The following is a 23,846-nucleotide window of genomic DNA, read 5'->3' on the forward strand; positions in this document are numbered from 1 at the left end:
TTTAGGAAATTAGGTCATGGCTTGATAAGATGGTAGAGAGTCCACATAACCCAAGCCTCCAAGCCTCCAAAATTTCAAAAATTCTCTTCTCCCTTCAAGCTCAAAATTTTGGTCACCTTGAAGAATTTTAAGGGTTTTGAGTCGCCTCTTGATTTTTTATTTTCAACGCAAAAACTTCTTCTAAATTTCTATTGAAATCTAGAAGATGAACTTTTGTTCTAGTCGTGGACCTGATTCGAAGATCAAATCTAGAAGATGAACTTTTGTTCTAGTCGTGGACCTGATTCGAAGATCAAAGAAAAGATTTTGATGAAAGTTCGTTGGGATTTACAATAAGAGCTACATCTGCTTATAACGAAATAGTCGGAGTCAAGTGAAAATTGTTCATTAAAGGTATATAATAAACATCCTATGAATGTTTATTCAATTTAAACAATACAAGTGTCCAAATATTTTGATTGTCAAAATAAAATTTTTAAAACTTTCATTGTGATTTGGACACGAAAAAACCAACATTCCAACAATTTTTTAATATAAGGGGTCATGGTTGCTAACCCCTATATATTCTTTGTGATATATATTTTTTAAATATAAAAAGCCGGTATTGCTAACCCCGACCTCTCGTGTTTTTGTTTTTTCAATATAAGCTAAGGGTACATGTTTTCTAACCACGTCTCCTCATGATAAATAATTTTTTTAAAATATAAAAGTAAGTCTCTTGTGAGACGGTTTCACAAATTTATTTTCATGAGACAAGTCAACTCGGTTTATACTAAAAGTGAAAAGTAATATTTTTAGCATATAAGCAATATTTTTTCATGAATCGTTTGAATTGAAGATCAGTTACACAAAATTACCAGTGAGACCATCTTACATGAGCTTTTGTGTTAGTATAAAGAGTCGGAATTACTGACCCCCGCTCTTCTTGATATTCTTTTAACCTAAAGAGTCGTGATTGCTCCCTCATGTTATTATTAGTGTGTTTTAATATAGAAGTATATATGATTTGGAATTTTAGCCACACCGACGATGATCATCACTATATGCGAACTCTATTATATTTATGACCTTTACGTGGTATATTGTTTACATGATAATGGTCATAACAAATACTCCATTAAGTTTTTGTTTGGTATAAACATACAGATTTATCTTTCTTACGTTTAAATGCTCTTTTAGATTTTTAGTTTTATTTCTCCAAAGACGAATTATATATACATGTGCAAATTATATTCATTTGGACAATTGGTACACCATTGATCTTACAACCATCATGTCACTGTTCGGAATATGTTTCATGGTCATTGGGAAAACTTGTTTATTCCATTTCAAATAAATAATAATGATTAATTTTATCATAGCATATAATATAACCTTTCTTACAAAAAATCTCGAGTAATATCAAAATCAGAACATAATATTAGATTCCTGCACCATGTTATTACCTTTGACCATATATATATATATATATATATATATATATATATATATATATATATATATATATATATATATATATATATATATATATGGAATATTTCACCAATATGGAGCAAAGAAGGGACTGAACTCAAATATAAATCTTCCTGATTTTTTCAAGCAAAAGCACAAGGCCTGTCCATTGTTGCTTGGGCTGATTAATTTAGGCTCCACATATTGAAATTAATCTGTATGCATTTGTTTTTTAAAAAAAATAAAAATACTAATTAAGTACACGATTAAACATAATTTTGTTATTTTTTTTTACTATCGAACCTTTATGCATGAACCCAACCTCCTAAATGTCAACTTGCAAAAAAAAATATTTTAGAATGAAATTATTCGAATACGATTTTTTAAAATACTAGGTAGCTAGCTTTGAAGTACCAAAAATATTTAATTTAAATCGGTCAAATATTTTTTTGGAATGATGTAAGTAGGGTGGTTCTTTGATCAGAATGAGTGGAATAAAAAAAACAAAAGAAGTCGTAGGATCGAGCGCTTGTCGCTTTACCAAAAGTTATAGCTAGTAGTAATGGTGTAACTCAAATCTTTTAAACTGCACAGCAATTCAAGCACCATGGTTCGATCGCTCTACCAAGCAAGAATAATTATTGCACTCGACAGAAATGTTGTGGATTATAAAGATATGGATGTAGATGTAAATAAAGGTTGCTAGTACATGGATTTGTTTGCCGAGGAATCCCTAGCTGCATATTTTTCATGAGACTTTCACGTTAAGAATTCAACATTGGAGGTCTCATTTAATCACTTTGAATAATATCCTTGCCTTCCAATACCGAGTTTGTATATATATACAAAATTTTATATGATTCTAATACATCAAACTTTTTGTAAGACAATTGAATCGAGTGACAGGATTGTATACCTTCATATTTTGCAAAATTATAAAATTCTTCAACATCATTTTCACCGAATACTATGATTATTGCAAGAAAATTCTGCCAATATCGAAAGAGATATATAGATTCTTATACAATCATTTAGAGGTCTTTTTTTAAAAAAATTTCTCTCCAACATATTTTAATACCTAAAAATAAGAAATATAATTTTTTTTTTTATTTCTTTCTCACAGTCAAAATTTTCCTCCGTTTTGTATTTCCAATATTATCATCACACGTACGTTATTAATACAATATTGATTTATCATTTGAAATTGCGGCAAAAATATTTTAAAATTATCTCTCAAAAATTTAATTATGCGAGTTTCTATATCAAACTTTCCATGAATATGTTCTTTAGACAGTAAGGTCACCACTCCATCACAAATCCAGTCAAACTTCCGATCGAGCATGATTTGACAACACACAGGTAATGTTTGCAAATGCTCAAAAAAAATTGATTATAAATTTTTCCTGTGCAAAGTGGCAAAATTTTGAACAAGAAAAATCCGCAATCACTTTTTAAGTATTTGCAAACACTACCGTATATAATAATAATAATAGCAGCTCTTAGCTACTAACATCAATAATTTCACTTTATTTTTCAAAAATGATTTTCATTATCTAATGTACAAAAATTAACAAGAGATTCTAGTTTGAATTGATTCTTTTATTCTCTATCTCAACGATGATGCTCCTTCAAAATATTCACAACTTCTTCAAGTGAAGGACTTGTCTGATTGCGATGTCTTTCCCTTAAAAAAGTGAATAACATGTCCAGGTAAAATCTTTAGTTCAAATGTTATTATTATAAATAAATCAAGTCAATAGAAGAAAATTATGAAAAAAAAGGAAAAAAAAAAGTTTCTGATTTGATGTCAATAATTAAACGTCATGTTTCGATCTTTCTATCATAAGAGTCAGTTATTGCATTCAACAATCTCCTTCTCAATAATTGAATTATCTGCAATTCATAGAATTCGAACACGTGACATTGACGTGTTTGTTGTTTTACCAAAAAACTATATATAGTTGGTGGGAAGGTACAACTTATTTCAAACGTCATATTTCGATCGCTATCCAAGCATTACAATTATTTATTTCACCCCAACATAATTAAAATTAAAATCAGTTGCATGATTCTATAGTCATTCAAAAAAATAATCGAAATTATTGAACCATGGCATGCATATACGTGCAAAATTGTTTACCTTTAACTTTTTTCCCTCGAAACCAATCAATTACTAAAAGTCCCTTACGAATTATAATAATTTTTTAAGTATAGAATCCAATCAATTTCCATTGATAGTCTAACTCACTAGTGTTACTGGTTTTATATTATACATCAAAATCGGTGTACTTTTTATTACAGAAAGATTTTAGACAAATAATGGAACCCTATTTCACAAAGACATTCGATGTCTGTAATTTATTGGCGAAGCATCCAACATTGATCTTTTCAACTGGGAATTTTAGCAAATAGATTTGATTCTGATCACTGTTTTATCCGTACACGTGTCTCATATATGTGAAATCTTGTGGTTCACAATTCATTTATTTTTCCTTAAATAATATTGAAAGAATTATTTTGGCTAATCCAAACTTCCACATATATAAATTTTATTTCTCGTTAATAATTACTTGAATGGATATTAATTTTGAAATTTGATCTATTTTTATTATTTAAGAATCCCTAAAAATTAAGTCTCATGTGCAATAGTCTCGACGGATCAATTTGGTCCATATATGCAGTGAAAATTAATATTATTGACAAAAAAAAAATCATTACTCAATATATTTTTTATATAAAAAATAATAATTTCACTCAAATCAACATATATTACATAATATTTTTTCATAATATAACTAACAAAAAATAATATTTTTGGAGTGAAAAATAATACTTGGATATAAAAAAGTAGTATATTTCATAAATCAATAATTTTGTTCAAATCAATATATATATATATATATATATATATATATATATATATATATATATATATATATATATATATAATTGCTTATATTATTATTCATCAGGAAATGAATAGCTAGGTTTGTTAATTTATATCAAATCTTACTGTTTAATTAATACTCTATGATTCAACAATAATTAGATTAATAACTTTTTATCTCATTCATCCCTTATTTAAAGTGAAGGTTCATCTGAATTATGCCGTTATTTTATTTTTAAAATTCTTGCGACGTTTCGTTTTACACTTTATAATTTTTTAAATGCAGGAAATTAATATATGCAAAACTATTATTTGATAAAACTTTAAACTAAAAAATACGTACATCTCAATATAATAACATTTTATCGAATAGCCCAATAATTTTCATTTTAAAATCATTATCAAGTAATTATATTTCCAATTCCTTCCCGCGGCCACGTCATAAAATGCCACCTCGTACAAAAACAGCGGTCAAATTTGTGACTCCCCGACAACCTCGGTTTGACTACATCGTACTAAAATATCTCGACAAATTATATTCTATATATAAATATAACAAACTCTTTGTTATTTTTTTCTTCCTTCATTATTTAAAATATAAAATAAATTAACAGCCATATAAATTTCAACCTCCCCATGCTTAATATAGCAAGTAATATATATTTTTTCTCTCCCTTTTCTCCTCTAAATTATCTCTGTCATCCCCTCTAAAAAAAAGGTCTTTCTCATCTTATTTGATCTAGATGAAGCTTTTGTCTTCTTCCATCAATTTCAATCTTCACGAATTCTAATCCAAGCTCGGAAAAAAGATTAATTATTCGTCGGAATGAATTGATAAATTAATATCGCAAGGTTATTTACGTTTGGCAGGGGGGGGGGAGCTGATCTTGAAGGTTTCAGCTTTGCAGTGCGTTTGATCGATTTGGTGGGATCAAGGATTTTAATGATGTTGGACGACATGGTTCATCCTCAAGATCAACAGATTCCCATCGTAAGTATTGCATGCCTTATAAATGGTATCTTATTTCACCTTTTGTCTGCCTTTGTTTTCACATTTTTGGGATCGATCCAGAACATTGAATCATGCATTTTATTATTATTATTATTATTATTATTATTATTATTATTATTATTATTATTATTATTATTATTTTCTCGATTTACCATTTCCCTCACATTTTTGCTCTTATTTTTACACAGACATGCACAAATACATATCATTCGGTTATATAGGTGTACGTGTTTAATCATCCATGCATAGCTTGATGTTTCACGAAAAATGTTTAACGTATTTAAAACGGGTGATTTGATCGATCGTGTTAATTATACTCCTATTTTATCCACTTACGAAGGTTATTATTATTTTTCTGGTTAATTCCAGTATTTGGGATGGGGTGTGTATATTTTTACATATAAATTAAATATGGATTGTTCATAAATCAAAAAGTCTATGTATCAGTTCTTGAAATGATAAAAATGTTGTTTCTTAATTTATTTTTACAATATGGTTTTTATAAACTTAATTTAGTTATATTGTTGTGGACTGACCAGTTTAAATTTTATTAATCAATCTTTTCCTATAAAATTTGCAATGTCAAACCCTTTTATTTCTTGAGCACTGGTTATATGTGCTCCAGCATAACAGAAAATAGCAATGTAATTTTCTGTTTTTTGTGTAACATATATATATATTATTTTACTAGGATATAGATTAGTGTTAGATAATATTTATTGAGATAATTTAAACTTTTATATAATTGGAGAAAAATTGGAAAAAGATAAAGACATGTACAAAAATTACTAATAACTCACACCGGTAAAATAAAATTAAAACTGTAAAGAAACTTTGGTGTCACATTGTCATACGACAATTAGTTAATATGAAATAATTAAGTTTAATAATATAGTATAAATATTGATCACGCTTCTTTTGAAATCACGATGGAATAATTAGCATTTTGGGCTACATTTTCAAGAGTTGGATTCCTTTATTCAGTTCGACTGAGAAAGGAATTTAGTTTATGGAAGCACTTCACGTGTCTGATTTAATAGGTATAAATGTCAATAAATTCCCAATGTTTGTCCATAAATAGGACATTAGTTCCACCTTAGCAAAGGTTGAAATACCGTGAATTTCCTCTTTTGAAAACCTAATTCTCACTTCCCACAAGCCACATGGACACCACAAACTCGCCCAATTTCCTATTTTCTGCAAAAAAATCTAACACCAATAAGATTACAAGATCTCCATGGAAGCCTTTTCTAGTGGTGGCTTTCATTTGATGATCAAATCATGTAGGCACATATTTTCTTGGGTGCATGAATTAATTAAAGCAACAAATATATACAATTGATTGTCTTTGTCTTGTCTTGTATCACAATGCTCGCAACAAATTTAATTGTTCAAAACTAATTTTAACATCATATTTACACACTATAAATCAAAGTACTGGCGTATTGCTAAAGTATCAAAAGTTGTTGGAAAATTGGCCATTTGGTCGATACAAACCTAATTTTTTTTTTTTAAATTTCTAAAATCTACACTGCCAAATATTGATACAAAGAAAAAAGATTAGTAATGAATATCAATCAAATTCCAAATCTACAAATTTTGAAACCGTGTTAAATGACAAGTAGTAAATCTTTTGTAAGTGAGACAGGTTGACCTGATCTATATTTGTAGTGAAAAATAAATTTTTTGACAAAAAATAATAATATTTTTTCATGGATCGAGTCGAGTAGGAGAACCGTTTCAGAAAATGAACCGTGAGATGGTTTATATATAAACCTCAAAATCTAAAGTGGGTTTAATTAAGCTTTATTATAATTTAATAATTAATAATGTCATTTTGTTTAATAATTTTTTGGTTGTCACAAATTTTCTTGACAGGATGAAATTACTAGCCCCCTTGGAGCTCAAATCTTCGAGTTTTGTGAATCTGAATTATTTCCCGAGACACTACAAAACTCTGAAGTTGCATCAAGTTCCAATTGCTGCTATGAGGAGCATTCTTCCTATCCCACAAATCTCTCTGTTCCACCAGAAATGAATAATAACTACAATACGACCTTCAAAGACACAGAAATTCAGCTGTCTGCTGCCACCGTAATGGCCCCATCCACCCCCGGAAACCAGCACCTATCCGTTATATTCGACCCAACAGACGACCAAATAGAGAACGACATTTCAGCATCAATAGATTTCAGCCTTTCTCCATCTTTTCCAATTCCAAATCATCACCAACACATGATCAACACCAATAATCAAGAACCATTTGCAAACTCTTCGATGAACAACCCGTTTTTGTTAGACGTGGCTGATGGGCAATTGCACAAGGCTCATCAGTACATGCCCGAGAGGCGGCAGACGGTGGTGGTACCACCATCAGGGATGGTTCCAATGCTGGGGCCGCCACTTCCGGCGGCAGGTTATGAAAATGAATGTGGACTGAATTCTGTTCCTCCTTACATCCGTTTGAGGCCACCTTTACCGGGTTGTGGGATTATGGATCCAGTGCTTGGACAGTATTTGAATCCAGGCAGCACGAATGCGCCCTTCTCTGCAGAAAATTCAGGAATTTTTACAGGGGGTTCTTTGTTGATGGGATCTGATTTTTCAAATCAGGAGTTGGAGTTCCAGAGTGAAAATGGTGGCCTTTTCATGCCTGATTCCATGCCAAGAGGCTTTAACTGCGGCAATCAGCTTCATGTACAAATTTCCAGCTCTGGGGTTCAAGATTGTGTTATTTTAATTTGAATTAAAACTTGGTTTGATATGTATTCTGGGTTATTGGTATCAATTGCAGGTGCTTAGCAGTGAGAGCCAACATCTAGTCCATGGAGGGGCAAGCACAACAAATCCATTGGCATCAGAGTTGGATGATCCCACGTTTAAGGTCGGAAAGCTCTCCGTCGAAGAAAGGAAAAGGAAAATTCATCGATACATGAAGAAAAGGAACGAGAGGAACTTTAGCAAGAAAATCAAGGTTATCCCCTGGCCTCCCTCAATCATCTATTAAGTTATTACAACTTAGATGGATATGTATGCATATAAAAGTATTTAGGGACAGAAAATTTTCTTTTCATAAAAATCATCTAATACAGACAGTATAGTATCAAGTAATTCACTAATACTCAAAGCTCCAACCCTGTACGTAAATGCAGTATGCTTGCCGCAAAACACTTGCAGACAGCAGGCCTCGGGTTAGGGGACGATTTGCTAAGAACGATGAATTAGGAGAAATGAACGGGAGAAGTGGGTGCAGCAACCACGAAGATGACACAGATGAAGATGTTAGCCTCTTTTCAAACCAAATCCCACACCATCACCAACGTAAGGTATGTATACCTCAAATTTTATTTTCCTTAATTTGAGCATTTGTCTTACACCGGTTTTAGCTTTTGAAACACGAGTAGATTAACTTCAGGCGTGCACATGTAGGTTGTGGTGAAGGAAGAAGATGATATAGACGACTCAGATATATTTGCACACATCAGTGGAGTGAATTCCTTCAAATGCAATTACCCAATCCAATCTTGGATCTGAGAAAGAGTTTCACAATACCGACGACGCCTTTTTCTAAGTGATTTTTTTTCCTCGATATGGTAGAGAACATATATATAAATATATAGTTACTTATGTTTAAGCTCTTATACTAGTCACAATAATTAATCATGTTTTATTGCATAACTCATGTGTATTTTTTGTTTACATATACCCCATACAAGTGAGTGAAGACGACAAATCTTGTAAAATCTTTAACAATTTAATCTTGTGAGCGTTCCTAATTCGAGAACGGTTAAGATTGGAACTTGGACCTAACTCAGCCCTAAAATACCACTGATGTGGGACAACTAACACACCCCCTCACGCCCAAGAATAAATATCTGGAGCGTGAAATTTACAAATGACTCAATTATGGACAGAACGAGTGTCCCAACTATGAGCAAACACACCCCTCTCACATCCATGAATGAACATCTGGAGCGTGGAGGTATACAAATGACCCAATTATAGATAGAACGAGTGGCTTAATTACAGACAGTCCAACACATAACGGTGGAACCCGGGCTCTGATACCATGTTAAAATTGGAACTTGGACCTAACTCAATCTCAAAAACTAGCTCAAAGGGGGAGGATTGCCCAAAAACCATATATACAACTCCCAGACATTAAATACCACAGATGTAGGACAACTAACAAGAACACTACTGGAGCAGCTTTTTTGTTGGAGAATTTGTAAATAATTATCAAAATGTTAGTAATTAACAATACGATAAAAGCATACATCCTAGTTCCACATTAAATCCATAACCATTATTTTTAAAATTATTCCACCAATGACTTTCCACATTCTGCCACTAATATATACGTTTCAAATAAATTAATTTTAAATTTATTCACATATACAAAATTGAACTGAATTTCACATCCTATCCATATCAAGTTATACACGAGTGAATTGTAATCATGCAAGAAATCCAAGGCGTTCTCCATTTTTCTTAGCAATTCGAATCAATCCTTGCCGTTGCTTTGAGTCTGCCCCTATGGATTTGCAAAACTCGGTTATTACCTGAAATTTTTTTATGCAGCATCATCAAATGATTAGAAAGGACATATATAGTTTAATAGGAAAAAAAATGAATAATAAGAAGAAGAAAAAAGAAAGTAAATTGCAGTTTGTATGAAACAAAAACTAGCTAGCTATATGCCGTGTTTTGTGTTGGGATGCAACCAAAGTCCTACTATTGGAAGATCTAAAGAAAGATCATTGGTTTATAAAGATGAAATGATATCTCCATTGGTACGAGTCCTTTTGGGTGGTTCAAAAACAAGACCATGAAGATTAAAATTCAAAGTGGACAATATCATATCAATGTGGAGATATCCGGATTCCGTTGCTCCTAACAGTAATATCAGAGCCATGGTCTAGATCGAGCCGTGTGAGTGGACGATACCTAAACGAAGGAGGCGAGTGTTCTCAGTAAAAATCCTTGATTAAACTCTCGAGGTGGTTGATGTTCCCGGTATTCATGTAAAACGTGCACTCCAATACAGTGAAGTGGAGTAACCTCGATTGGAGGACGAATAAGACTTGAGAGGAAGCTTAGACTATGAGAATAATAGTAGGAACTTCGTTTGAGAGGAAGATTGTTGGGATGCAACCAAAATCTCACGTGAAAGATCTAGAGAAAGATCACGGATTTATAAAGATGAAATGATATCTCCATTGGTTGCATCCCGACACTTTGGATTCTTGATCGATCACCATTTTCAATTTCAGAAGACCGCGCTAATGGATGATTAACAGCGAGTTTTATACCTGGGAGTGCAGAGCAATGGCTTTGCCCCTCAGCTGGTTGAACTTCTTCTTCCCAATAATGTTACGCGCCACCACAACAATTGGAGCGAAGATGCCTTTCCCTTCATTCACGTTCCTCATCACCGGACGCAACCGAACCGGCCGCGCCACCCTGAAATGTGGCGGCGCCGCCTTAGACTGCAGCTTGGTGTGGTCTTCGCCTCCGGCGATGGACGTTCCCCAGCTTCCCAGAGAAGCAGCTGCAGAAAGCGAAGTAGCCATTTATTTTCTACTGGAGATGAAATCTCGGGTCGAGTGATAGAGTAGAAGATTTCGTTGGCCATTTGTTTAGAGCCACAAGAAAGTGGTTGGCCTAGATTTTTCTTTTCTTTTATTTATTATTCTTCATTAATTTTAGGTATCTCAAAATAATTATAAAAATTACTTATTACAAGATTTTATTCTAAATATCTAATTTGCCGACTCATATGTCGAATTGAATGTTTAATGAATAATAACGTGGTAGTTGGGAGAAGTGCTAAGTAAGTTATGGATTTAAATTTATTTGAGTGGGTCTCATGTGACATCGTTTTAGTGTCTCACGGATCCTAATCATGAGACGAGTCAACCCAACTGATATTCACAATAAAAAGTAATACTCTTAGCATAATTAGTAATACTTTTTCATGGATGACTCAAATAAAAGATCCGTCTCACAAATATAACCCGTGAGACCGTCTCATACAAATTTTTGTCAATTTATTTTAACTTTAGGACAATTAATTAATTTACAATATTTATTGTAATATAGTGTCAGCGTATATGGTTGATATACGTATTATATTTTAAAAATATAAGAAATTACATTTTCCTTCTTATAATCTGCATTTTTTTAATTTTGATCCGATGTATTTGTATTTTTATTTCTATAATTTACATATATTTTTTCATTTAGGGTATATTATTTTCATTTTTGGTTTATTAACTTGTTTTTGTTTTATTTTCGATTTTTTTTGACTCAGGAGACGTTTATGAACTCCAATCAAAAAGAACAAAAATGAAAAAAAAAACATACAAATTAAATGATAAAAATCAAAATTCAATGCAACAGGACTAAAGACGAAAAAAATACAAGTTACAAAATTAAAAATACAAATTAATCGTTAACAAAGACTAAAAAATAAAAAAATTCTCGTGTTGGCAGCGGGCGGATGATGGTTTCATAATCATAAAAAAAATTAAAATAAAAAAATCCTCAAGTGTGTATAAGAAAAACAAAAACGATACACACAACACACGATCAAACCGAACACTGATGAAGTTCCAGATTCAAGCACGACTGTCTTTTTATGTCAAACTTAACCAGTTTGAGAGACTGGCATGAACTGCAACAGTACTAATGCACCCTCCATCCCGTAAAACTTTCCAATTTTTCATGTTCCTGAAATCACAAGAATCGAAACTTTGCTCTTCCTTGGTGTGACATTTCGTTGTATTTTGCTCGTACTCCTCTAACTCAACATTCTCCTTTTCGCGCCTCACCGATGCTACCTTAGCTTTCACTGCTTTCCACTGACTCAAATTTTCAACTGGACTTAGCACAGAAAGCAAGTGTTTTTTACTATATTTAGCACACAAATCTGATCCAATCCTCTCAATTCCTTCATTCTTCAATCCGAGATTTTCCTTCAAAACACTGTTTTTCTCATCATTTTTATGACTGCCCCAATCGTCCCCCTTATCTTCGTCGCTACTCAAGTCATCTTCCAGATCATAGTCGTCGTCTCCATCTTCATAGATCTCGTCTGTGCAGCAGTTGTGATATCTGTGATTTTGAGGGTAGGATTTGATTCTTGAAGATATTGAATCTTGTGCATAATGTAAAGTGGCCATGAGGCTTGTGGTGTCTGTGTTGAATTCCCATTTGGTTTCTTCTTCACTATCTGAGAGGTATAATGTGTTGATATCTTCCTCGTGATTGTGTATTGGTTCATATGCCTCCACGTTTAAGTTGAAGCTAACCTTTTTCTTGATTTTTGATCTTGATGCTTCTTTTGCCTTCTCTCTACGAAATCAACAGGCACACAACGATCAGCCATACAAAGCAGCCTTGTGTTTAGTTAGTTTGAGAAAATCGAGCTTCAAGATTAAGGCATAATTAATCTATAAACAATTGGCTTACATGATCCCAGAATCTAATGCACTGTGCTTCTCGGTGGTGTCAAGTTTGATGAAAACATCAGAATCAAGAGGTAAGTAACTTCCATGGTTCTGTAAATTCAAGCAAAAGATTAATAAGATATGTATAAACTAATTAAATAGATTTTTTTATATATAAATTTTTTTTATTCATAATCAGCTCTGTGATAATTAAGGGGTGTTTGAAGGGATCTTACTTGTTCCACAGACGAACTTATATTCCTCGATTTTCTTCGTTTTTTGTTGGTAGTGAATCCAAAACAGGCAAGAAAACACCCCATTTCAGAAGCCCGAAAGACAAGAATTGGTGCAACTTAAGGCTTTAGCTTTGTGGCCTGATCAGTCTATACGTACATGTATATGGCCTGATCAATTTGAGTTAAAAGAGATTGAGTGAGATTTGGCATATTATTCGCATGTACTGATTGACATTTTGGGGTACTACGTTTGCCTCCACTGGATTTTGAAAATAATAACGTTGTGGGAATAATTTATGAGATGGTCATGGAAATGGTGGGCTCACACATGCCCTACATTTCTTTCTTTCTTCAAACTTTTTTCTTTATTTCCCTATACTTAGTTTGGATTATGCTATATTTTCCTTAATTGATAATATTTAACGATGTTTTCCGCAATTTTAGCGTGGATTTGGGATAAAACTACCATATAAAATACTCTATATTAGGAATGGTCCACCACATCAATAATAAAATGGGATCACCCTTGAACCTTGATACTAATTCTAGAAACTCAATTTTTTTGAGTTTTTTAATTTTTGTGCAAAAGATTCCTATTTCGTGGATAATCCGAATATTGTCAAATTTTTTTGAGTTTCTTTTTTTTTTTTGTATAAAGATTCATATTTTGTGGCTGTGCAAAATTTTCACAGTTTATTACGTCAGCTTTTTTTCCTTTTCGCATGACCTATTCGAATAGTATTCATATTTTAGCACAACATCAATTCACAACCTATAGGCGCACTGGCCGGGACTAAACACGTGCAGAGCCGGCAAGGCTCGATCACACAACTATCCATTCAAAACATCGTAAAACAACAGTACAGCTACACGGGGCATCTCCCCGGTAAATGTATGACTCCATAATATAGTGTATATATATCTGGGAAACTCTCAACCACGACTCGACGACTGGGCACCACTACCTGACGCTCCACCAGACGCGTCAAATCCTCCTGGATAACCTGCTATGGCATCAAAAACAACCACAGCATAAAAGAAACGAGGGGTCGGGCCCCAGTACGACGAACCAGTAATATTACGACAAATATAACTGACATGAAATAAAATCAAGTACAATGCGATGCGATGCAATGTAATGCAATGCGTGAAAGGTAACAACAAAATAATGGATACCAAAGCGGAGTCCAAATGAAACGCATCAGCAACAAGAACAGTGGCCACCCGTGCCAGGAATGCAGCAACGTAATAGCATGCCGCCGCTATCCATGCACGTAGCATCGAGGGTACGGGTGCGACCCGCTCAGCCCTCATGCAAGTCATCAGGAGTGCTAGTCCTATCACCCATTCCATCGATGAGATGTCAGGAGTGATCTAATCCTATCACTCACTCCATAGATGACGCAACATCGCAACAGATCAGTAATGCTAGCAATCAACGGAGTCAAGGCTCGAAATGCTATGCATCAACTCAAATAAATCCATGAATGCAATCAAGTATTCACAGAAGCACATAAAGCACGTCACAACTTATTACAAAGTACTTAACGTCATTTCACATCACTATAGACGTCATAATAAAACGGTTCATACGTACCTCAACGGACTTTAATTTACCACAAAATATCTTAAGGATTTCTCGCAGAATCCAATCCTGTGGCAAATAATACATTTCATATCAAGTCCCATTTATTTTTCCAATATTCACTAATTTAGCCTAAAATTCCAAAAATCCATAATTTAGTCTTTACAATTTCTAAAACTCATCGCAAAGTCAAATATAATTATTTATTTAACTTAAATCTCTCAATACCGGACAACTAGAACTTCCGAAAATTCGATCATATCGAATCTGAAATTTTTTGATATTTACTAGGAATTTCCAAAATGTTCATTTTTTTTTTCTAATGCTGTAAACACATCCCAATAACAATTTAACATTTCACAATTCATAAATCCCAAATTAATAGGCTAAATTCGAAATATTATCTAAATAAATTCCGAAAATTAGCTTAATACCTCCAATCGACTCCGATATAGCACCTACAATCAATAATCCAATATATATTAGTTATTGGAACTCAATTGAATTAAAATGCCCAAAATTCGAAACCCTAAAATCGTAATTCTACCTCTGAAATTTCGAAAATTGCTTAAAGCTTCGAATTTAAGCTTCAAACAACATAACCCAAGCTTTCTTCCAACTTTTCCGGCGAAAACAGGCGGCGGTCTCCGACGGGTTTCCGAGAACCGTGAGTTTTCTACGAAATTTAGGTATCAATGGATAGCTCTCGTCGAGAGGATTCCGAATATGTATTTACTTTATTTTTTGGACAAACAACGCGGCCACAATCGATGATCAAAGATTCGAAATTGAAAAATGAGAAAGGAGCTCGGCGGATGCAGATACGGGGAGAGAGAAGGAAACTTTGATAATTATCAATTCTTTTTTTTTTTAATTTATTTATTTAATCAAAATGGGCCGGGCTTGGGGAAAGTGTTTGGGCTTTGGGAAATAAACGGACTGGGCTCTCACAGTGGATAATCCGAAAATTGTCACAGTATGTACATATTCAGTCTTCCAAAATAAGTTCTTCATAATCTCAAAAAAAAAAGTTCTTCATCGTAGACTTTGAGTGAGTTCAAACACATGATGTTCTTGTTATTCAACCAAGCACGGTACTTGTGATGACTTGTGATTGTTATTTATATTTTTATTGTTAATATTGCTACTATCGTTACTGTTGTTGTCTTTATTAGTTATCATTATTTTTAATAAACAAGAGAAATATAGAATGAGTAGGTCTCAAATGACACGGGCTCGAGAATTTATATTCATGAGACGAGTCTACTCGGTCTATATCTGAAATAAAATATTTTTTTAATATTAAAAGTATTATTTTTTTATTAATTGGGTCAAGCAAGAAATATGTCTCATAAAATTAATTAATAAGACCGTCTCATATTAATTTTTAATGATATAAGAATACCCAACTAGGTATTTACATTGGCGAATGGTTATACAATCTCTCTCTAGTAAATAGTAATGGTAAAAGGCAATAAACCTAAACCGTATTTATATCTTAATCTTTTGGTTTCCTTTTTATTTCATCAAGAATAACATTTTTCTAGAATTCTTATAACGTCCTTAAACATTAAATGTTTATTAGATTAAACTAAATATTTTAATGCATTTGAGTATATAACCATATGTTGTTAAAATTTAATACAAAATAAATATAAATTTAATGTAGTCTATATAAAGAAAATAAAGCATAATTCAATTAGCTTATATGAATAAAAAAATTGGAATAGATTTAGCTATAAAAAAAATTTAAGATCGCTGATAAGAGAAGTTTGGAAAATAAATTACTAAATTTTACCTGCATATTGATTACTCTTGTATGAATATATAGTTGTTTTTTTTTTTTTGTGCAAGAAAATGCTTAAAGAAATAAGGAGTATTAAGGTTTGTGAGATGTCTCATTAATCTATATTGGTGAAACAGGTCCACTCGATCGATATTTACAATGAAAGTAACATTTTTAACATAAAAACAAATATTTTTTTTATTAGTTAGGTTGAGTCGAAAATTAATCTTATAAAATTAACCAAAGAAATTATCTCATAAAACTTTTTAAAATATAAAATAGGAAATATTTAATTCCCATTACATTTTAAATAATTTTTCCTTGTAAATAATAATTTTAAATCTTCTCCAAAAATAAAATTATCTCCCCTCCCCTTTTTAACCTCTTCTACCAATAATAATATTAATAATTATAACGAAAAATAAAAAGAATGTTGGCTAAAAAAGAATATCTAACTTCGAATCTCAGCCCTTAACCTGGAACCCTCATCTGATCCGAGCCCTTGTTATAAATTCACCTCTCTTTTCCTCGCTTCTTCCTTCAGCAGGCGGCTGAGTTCAAGCAGCTGACCCCAAACCCTTGTTCCCTCGAACTCAGCACTCACCTCTGCAATTTTTTGTCGGAAACAGTTATGGATTCAGATCAGGGGAAACTATTTATAGGAGGGATTTCATGGGAAACAGACGAGGAGAAGCTGAAAGAGTACTTTCAAGGATATGGAGAAGTATTGCAGACTGCGGTGATGAGAGACAAGATTTCTGGAAAGCCTAGAGGCTTTGGTTTTGTCGTATTTTCAGATCCAAACATTCTCGACAGAGTTCTTCAGGATAGACATGATTATAGATGGCCGCACGGTAAGTGTGTGACTGATGGATATTAAGTTCTTTTTTTGTTCATTTTCATTTGGTTCTCGAAATATCTGTGTTTGACATTCGAGTTGTTCTTGGTTTATTGTAGTATCTGGGTTTGTGACAATTTACCTTTTTTCAAACATCCGTGTTATCTAGTAAGTTCCAATTAGATGCTTAATGTTCAGTGTACAAGTCTATGAGATAAAAAAAATATCTTCATGGTATCTGTCTGTGTGTTTGTGTGTGTATATATATTTTATGTTTTCCGCATCTCCTTGACTTCATATTAAATTGTATTGTTAAGGTTGTAACTCTGTAATGATTTCTCTATTTTGTGAATTGTTTCCTTTTCCTTTGGGTGCTGTATTTTTGGGCCATGGAGTTTTAAATGAGTGAAAAGGAAAGGAGAAAGAGAGAGATGATTGCTAGATAGAGGGATTATCTTCTGAAATGTATTCTACTCAGTACAAATTATAATTGATCAGCTATGATGCTTTGAGCTTTCAAATTTCTTGTTCATTGAAAATCTATATGCAAAATAGCCTGTATTGTGGATTACCACGTGGTGCTGTGACTGTATACTTAGTTCCTTCGACCAACTACAGACAGCAGATGTGGTTGAATCATACCGCCTTTTTTATGTGATGGTTTTTTGTTCTGTATAATGATGGGATTTTATCGTTATACCTGATAGGTCGAGGCTAAAAGAGCGTTATCACGAGAGGAACAGCAAGTTTCTAAAGTTGGAAACCCTGGTGGCGCAAGAAATTTTGGAGGTGGTGGAAGTACCAGAACAAAAAAGATATTCGTCGGGGGTTTGCCAGCAACTTTGAGTGAGGATGGATTTAGGCAATATTTTGAAACTTATGGTATGATAACTGATGTAGTAATAATGTATGACCAGCAAACAAATCGTCCTCGCGGATTTGGCTTCATTTCATTCGATTCTGAGGAAGCAGTAGATAGGGTTTTACACAAGACATTCCATGAATTAAATGGTAAGCAAGTGGAAGTGAAGCGTGCTCTTCCTAAAGACACTAATGTTGGTGGCGGCGGCCGTTCTATGGGTGGTGGAGCTGGTGGTAACAGTGGTGGATATCAGGGTTATGGATCTTCTGGTGGTAATTCAAGCTCTTATGATGGGCGAATGGAATCTAAGTACACGCATTCACAAAATTCTGGTGGTGGTTACCCTTCTTATGGTTCGTCTGGGTATAATGCTCCTGGTTATGGGTATGGTAATGGTATGGGCTATGGCTATGGGAATTATGGTGGTGCCAATACAGGAAGCTATGCAAATCCTAATGCTGGATATGGTGGTGGCCCTCCAAATGCTCCTAGAAGTTCATGGGGTTCACAAGCTCCAGCTGCATATGGCTATGGAAGCTCTCAGTGGGGTACTCCTGGTGGCGGTGGCGGTGCCACCGTACTCCCTACTGGTCAATCTCCAGGTGGCTCTTCTGGATTTGGGAGTCAAGGTTATGGTTACGGTGGGTATGGTGGAAATGATGGAGGTTATGGAAATCAAGCAGCTTATGGAGCTGTTGGTGGGCGTTCGGCAACTGGACAGAATGGTAGTGCTCTTGGAGATCTTCAACCTGGTTCTGGCAATTACATGGGTGGTGGTTATGGTGATGGAAGTGGTAATTTAGGCTATACAAATACTGGATGGCGATCTGATCCATCAGCAATGGGGTCACATGGTGGCCAAGTTGGCTATGGAAGCGGGTATGGTAGCGGTTCAAGTCGACCGGGTCAGCAGCAGTAATTTGTCACTTGTGTCGATCTATTCTTCTTCAAAGGAGCTCTTACAGTTTACAAACTCCCCTCTCTGGCACCAAAGTAGGTGGCTCTTGCTAGAAGTCACCTATTCCATGGGACTCATTGGATTTCTTAAGTTTGGCTGATGATGTTTGTTGGTTTTACTATTATGCTAGTTTCTAATAAGTCATACTTTTTTCGAGAGTAGTCTTCTTTCAATTTTCTTTTCTTTTAAATGTAGTCTTAAGTATGTTTTCTGTAATGTTTGAGATATGCTAGCTTCTATTGAACCTTATCCGAGTGAATTGCGGTGAGCTATTAGTGTTTGACCTGTAACTCTGGTAGAAAGGTTTATGTGCTCTGGAATCTTCATGTTTGTGATGGTGGTGATATTTCATTACTAATCTGTTTGTTGAATGTAGCTTACCAAAAACTGGGTGATGTTTCTTTTATATTAATAACTTTTTACACATGTTGATTTGGCGAACCTTTAGTGGCAGGAGTTTGGTTTTTTCCTTAATTTCTAATTCTTTCAATGGTGGAACTATTGAAGATCTTAGCTATAGTTCTTGTTCCATATAGTTGTATTTTTGTTAGAAGTTCAGCATGATGGCATCAGATAAATTAGTTTCGTAACGGATTTCAGTGATAGATAGTAGTAATGGGATGAATAGCCATAACGGATAGCGGTAATCTACTGGTAGATACATTTTGGCAATGGTATAATCTTCCTCCTGTATTTGGCCTTGTGTTCTACAGGAGTGGAGGTGCTTGCATAAAAAAGTTTGATCGAAATTTCCAAGCAAGCTAACCACAAGCATATTGGATAATCTGTTTAGCATGGAATGAGACTTTAGAGGTGGCTGTGCCTGGGGTGACACGAGAATAAACTTGAGCAGAAGCAGTCCCTGCAGCTGTTGAAATGATATCCTTCAATCTTCCTTGGGTTTTTGTGGGAAGAAGATTCACAGCCACAGATTTTGGTATGTTGGTTTTGTAGGGCTGTTAGGCTGGTTTTCATGTTACGATATTGTGGAGAAATTGAGATACAATAGAATTGCTCTCTTCAATTTTCCCATCTAAATTCTAAGTCGACTATTTGGTACTTGTTCAGGAGTGTGGTCTTTGGATTTTCTCTGCCTTCAAGTGTAGTTTTGAATTCGGTTTGCTCATTCCTATGTTTACTAGCTTTTCGAGGTCTTTGCTTACTATAATGTTTGAGATATTATAGCCTCTATAGGACTTTTCTCGAGTCAATAAATGGGTGGTTGTTAGAGTTTGGCCTGCATCCCTGTGAGCAGAATTTGTGATATGGAATTTTTTGTCTATAGTTTTTTATGGTGGTGGCATTTAATAATTCCATATGAATCACTTGGGCCAAAACTGAACTTTGCGTCTTGGGTGTAGGGTGTCATTTTGAATTAATTCTCTTGGCAAACCTTTTACAGTCGGAGTTTGGTTATTCTTATCTTGTTTAAATCTTTCTATTATGGAGGAGTTAAGATCTTAGCTGTAGTTAGTAACCATTTGAGTTGTGTTTCCTTTGGAAGTTCAACATTACAACAATAGATTTGTAGTTCATAGTGTATAGATGGCAAGCAATGGACGGTGTTAGTGAATATGGATAGCGGTTATCTGCTGATAGATAAATTTTGCCGTTGACATAATCTTTCCCCCTCTATCTGGCCTTGTGTTGTACAGGAGTCAAGATTCTTCCAAAAAAGGTCCGCAAATGGCCACCTGAGACAAACACAAGCGTGTCAAATGGGTGGCTGTGACTGGGTTGAGTTAATGTTGAACCGCAACAGGCCCCGAAGCTGTTGAAATGGAATCTCTTTTGTATGTCGATTTTGTAGGGCAGTCGGTCTAGTTTTCATGTTCTGATTTTGTGGAGGGCATTTAGAATTGATATTGAAGAGTCCTCTCTTGACTGATTCTAATTGTTTCTTCTTGATCTATTGACCTTTCTCTATATTTGTTGGTGGATAATTTGAAAATACAACAAATATATCGTGTATCAATATTTACAACAATTGTATCATAAAATTTTGTTATTATTTTACGAGATTTTGACAAATTGAATTTTTCGTTATTAAAGAAATGTTATATAACATGATTTTGTGACAGTTCACATCTCAATTTTGATGTTATATCTACATATATGAAAGCACGAATAATTTGAAATGGGCCTGTTTTGGTACGGTTGCCAGTCACAAAAAATATACGTGTGTTGTTCTGGGCCCTCCACGGACAACAAACAAAATAAAGAAACCTGTGGGCCCGGTTGAAAAGGCAGAGCTCCTCTTCTTTCCTTCCGTCCTTTATATCTACTTATTATTTAGCGTGAATATGAGCAAATTGGCCAGCTTTGGTCGGTACTCGGTAACCCCTCAACACGTGTCATAAACCTTCCTCCACCACAGCCAATCAAAGGGCAACAGCACGTGAGACAGGCTCTGCACTCAATCGCAGAACATGGAGCAATTTCTTCCACCACATCAGAGAACGGGAACAACAAGTTCTTCTCTCCACCGCAACAGAGAACAGCGAGCAACAAGGAGGGTCGATTTCGTTCTCTTCTTCTCTGCTTTGCTCTCGTCTTGCTTTCGGCTTGAAATCGGCTTCTAACTTCACGCCTACCTCTTTCAAGATTTTGTTGTCGGCCATGTTCCCTGAAATACGAAAGATCGTCGAGAAATTCACAGCAGAGGGAAGGGGTCAAGGTGAAGAAGAAAGAGAGTTACAAGAAGCATGAAAAGAAACTGATGAGAAGCGGGAGTTTTGAAAATAAGGGGTTGTTTCTGAACATGGTGTTTCCCTTTTCCTTCCGGCCCAAGAAAAAGAAATGCTTTGCGAGTAACAACAACGGCAAAGTTTCTCCCAAGCCTGAGATAGTAAAGGGGGTAGCTGAAAAAAATTGGTGGAAGAAGAGATTAACGGGTTCGGGCAACAGTGATAGTGGCATAACGAGTAATAATAGCGGCAGCAGCGGCCGCCGAAGCACGAGGGAAACTAGGTATGTCAAATTCTGGTGTTTCTTTTGACTTTCTCAGTGTGGGATGCACTTTGTTGTTCTTAACTTGATCAAGAATCTAAAATCGTGAAGAAATTTTGTTGATTTTTTTAAGGAAAAAAACAGTGTGACTTGGAACTTGAAACTGTGTGGGCAGTATGTAAGAATTAAGTGAAGATTTGGTATCCTCTGTTAGTTTCACCTCCTAAAACAGAAAATAAAATATATATGCCCCATCGAAAACATAAGCTTCGTTGATTTCATGACAATCAAGTTCTTAGATTCTACGCAGAACAAAGTATAATAATGAAGAATATTATTATTGTTTTCTGATGCAGAACAATAAATGACTTCCTATCTGGTGCTGACCCTGTTTCATCAGTTCCAAAAGAGAAAAGAACTTGCAGATTAAAGGAATAATCCTTTTCTTTATGGTTTTTTTTAATAGTATATTATTGATGAATATACAAGTTTAATTTTGAGTGAAGCGCTTGAATAATCAGAGGTTTTGAATATATAGCGAAATATTAAAAAGGATTACTTGAGTGAAGCATTTGTGCATTCTTTTATTTTGTTGAGGATGAGGTTAAAATAATTTATTTGGCAAGAATATGCTCATCCTGCAGATTCTGCTGGATATTGTTTTACTAATTCCCAATATAAAATATAATATTGGGACCAAATGAAAGAAATATAGCCGACCTTGCTTGGGATTAGGAATTAAAAATTGAGTGAGTCTATGTGAGACCGTCTCGGTCATAATCGTGAGAAGGGTCCCCCACCCATATCATTAGGCCAGCTTGTATATTTTTCATGGGTGATCCAATTAGGATCCGTATCACATACCGTGTACCGTCTCACACAGTTTGCCTTATTTGTTTGCTCTCTTGTGAGTTTAACTTGAAATATGTAAAATGTGAAGTTTCAAGAAATAAAAAATCAATCTCAAGAAAAATTGATTAGTTTGTTATTTTAAAGATATTATTTCCCACTATTACCTCTTCTGGATAATGAAGATCACGTATCTTCCAGATATGATTTGCCATTGATTTTACTTGTCACAGTAATACTAAAACTGATGTAGAGTAATATTTATTTGATTCTCGACAAGGTCTCTTAAGGTAAGTTTGTAAGGATGCTTCGGACATGTTCTTCACCATTTCCACGAGCTCCCACTGCCCCCAAACAATGGCTTGTGTTCTTGAATTTGGCGATAAAGACCTGTAATTATGGTTCCCTAAAAGGGGCTCCGAGGGACTTTTTGGTTGGTTTGGATGATTCTTCCGTAAGGGTGGGGAGCAAACACCAGATTCATCAGCTTCCATACATTCCAGATTTTGGTTGCTGTTGGATTGTTATCAATGAGTTCAGATGCATCGTAATATCTTCTAATTAGTTGAATGAATTAAAATTATAAAGTGTTCCATTGGTTGTTTTCGTTCGTTTATTATTATATATACTAGGTAGTTCTTGAGGTGTCTTATCTAGGTTTGTAGTCCAATATATGAGCATTTATATTTGTCTCTAGACGAGTATATTAAAACTCTTTAGATAAAAAATTGTATGATATCGAAAGTACTTTAAATCTGAGCTTATGCTCAAATTACAAATATTCAAATAGATACAGTGAATATTTACACTTATTATATTGTATATGTTTTGTGTTAGTATTTTTTGGTGTACGTTAACATTTCAATAAAAAATTATTAAAATTGAAACTATATTTATGTTAAAAGATTAAAATCATAAATTAATTGATTACAAAATAAAAAATAAAAACTGTGTACATTACGATATTGAAAATATAATTTT

At 34.1% G+C, this 23,846-nt stretch overlaps 4 protein-coding genes and 1 long non-coding RNA gene across 5 annotated transcripts; 2 read left to right on the top strand and 3 right to left on the bottom strand.

Annotated features, from left to right (window-relative positions):
- The first annotated feature begins 4,981 nt into the window (after positions 1-4,981).
- Positions 4,982-9,050, top strand: LOC140833629 (uncharacterized). Its single transcript, XM_073197956.1, has 5 exons — positions 4,982-5,330; positions 7,230-8,048; positions 8,146-8,325; positions 8,504-8,677; positions 8,781-9,050. The coding sequence occupies exons 1-5, from the start codon at positions 5,283-5,285 to the stop codon at positions 8,883-8,885; spliced, it is 1,326 nt and encodes a 441-aa protein (XP_073054057.1). The 5' UTR covers positions 4,982-5,282; the 3' UTR covers positions 8,886-9,050.
- Positions 9,051-9,745: 695 nt separating this feature from the next.
- LOC140833630 (protein PROTON GRADIENT REGULATION 5, chloroplastic-like) lies at positions 9,746-10,999 on the bottom strand. The gene is made up of 2 exons (XM_073197957.1): positions 10,664-10,999; positions 9,746-9,913 (listed from the first exon to the last, which is right to left on the bottom strand). Exons 1-2 carry the CDS (start codon positions 10,922-10,924, stop codon positions 9,809-9,811), a joined length of 366 nt encoding a protein of 121 aa, XP_073054058.1. The 5' UTR covers positions 10,925-10,999; the 3' UTR covers positions 9,746-9,808.
- An 855-nt stretch (positions 11,000-11,854) lies between these two features.
- On the bottom strand, positions 11,855-13,282 carry LOC140833631 (uncharacterized). Its single transcript, XM_073197958.1, has 3 exons — positions 13,039-13,282; positions 12,825-12,913; positions 11,855-12,707 (listed from the first exon to the last, which is right to left on the bottom strand). Exons 1-3 carry the CDS (start codon positions 13,120-13,122, stop codon positions 11,990-11,992), a joined length of 891 nt encoding a protein of 296 aa, XP_073054059.1. The 5' UTR covers positions 13,123-13,282; the 3' UTR covers positions 11,855-11,989.
- Positions 13,283-13,811: 529 nt separating this feature from the next.
- Positions 13,812-15,477, bottom strand: LOC140833632 (uncharacterized). The gene is made up of 3 exons (XR_012118511.1): positions 15,171-15,477; positions 15,058-15,081; positions 13,812-14,692 (listed from the first exon to the last, which is right to left on the bottom strand). It is a non-coding gene; the product is annotated as an uncharacterized lncRNA (long non-coding RNA).
- Positions 15,478-16,931: 1,454 nt separating this feature from the next.
- Positions 16,932-19,438, top strand: LOC140835181 (heterogeneous nuclear ribonucleoprotein 1-like). Its single transcript, XM_073200619.1, is given in 3 exon segments — positions 16,932-17,247; positions 17,249-17,263; positions 17,955-19,438. Coding segments are annotated over 3 exon segments (1,296 nt in total). The 5' UTR covers positions 16,932-17,040; the 3' UTR covers positions 19,029-19,438.
- Positions 19,439-23,846: the final 4,408 nt, after the last annotated feature.

Source organism: Primulina eburnea, chromosome 6 (genome assembly GCF_022965805.1).
Source record: "Primulina eburnea isolate SZY01 chromosome 6, ASM2296580v1, whole genome shotgun sequence".
Classification (NCBI taxonomy): Eukaryota; Viridiplantae; Streptophyta; class Magnoliopsida; order Lamiales; family Gesneriaceae; genus Primulina; species Primulina eburnea.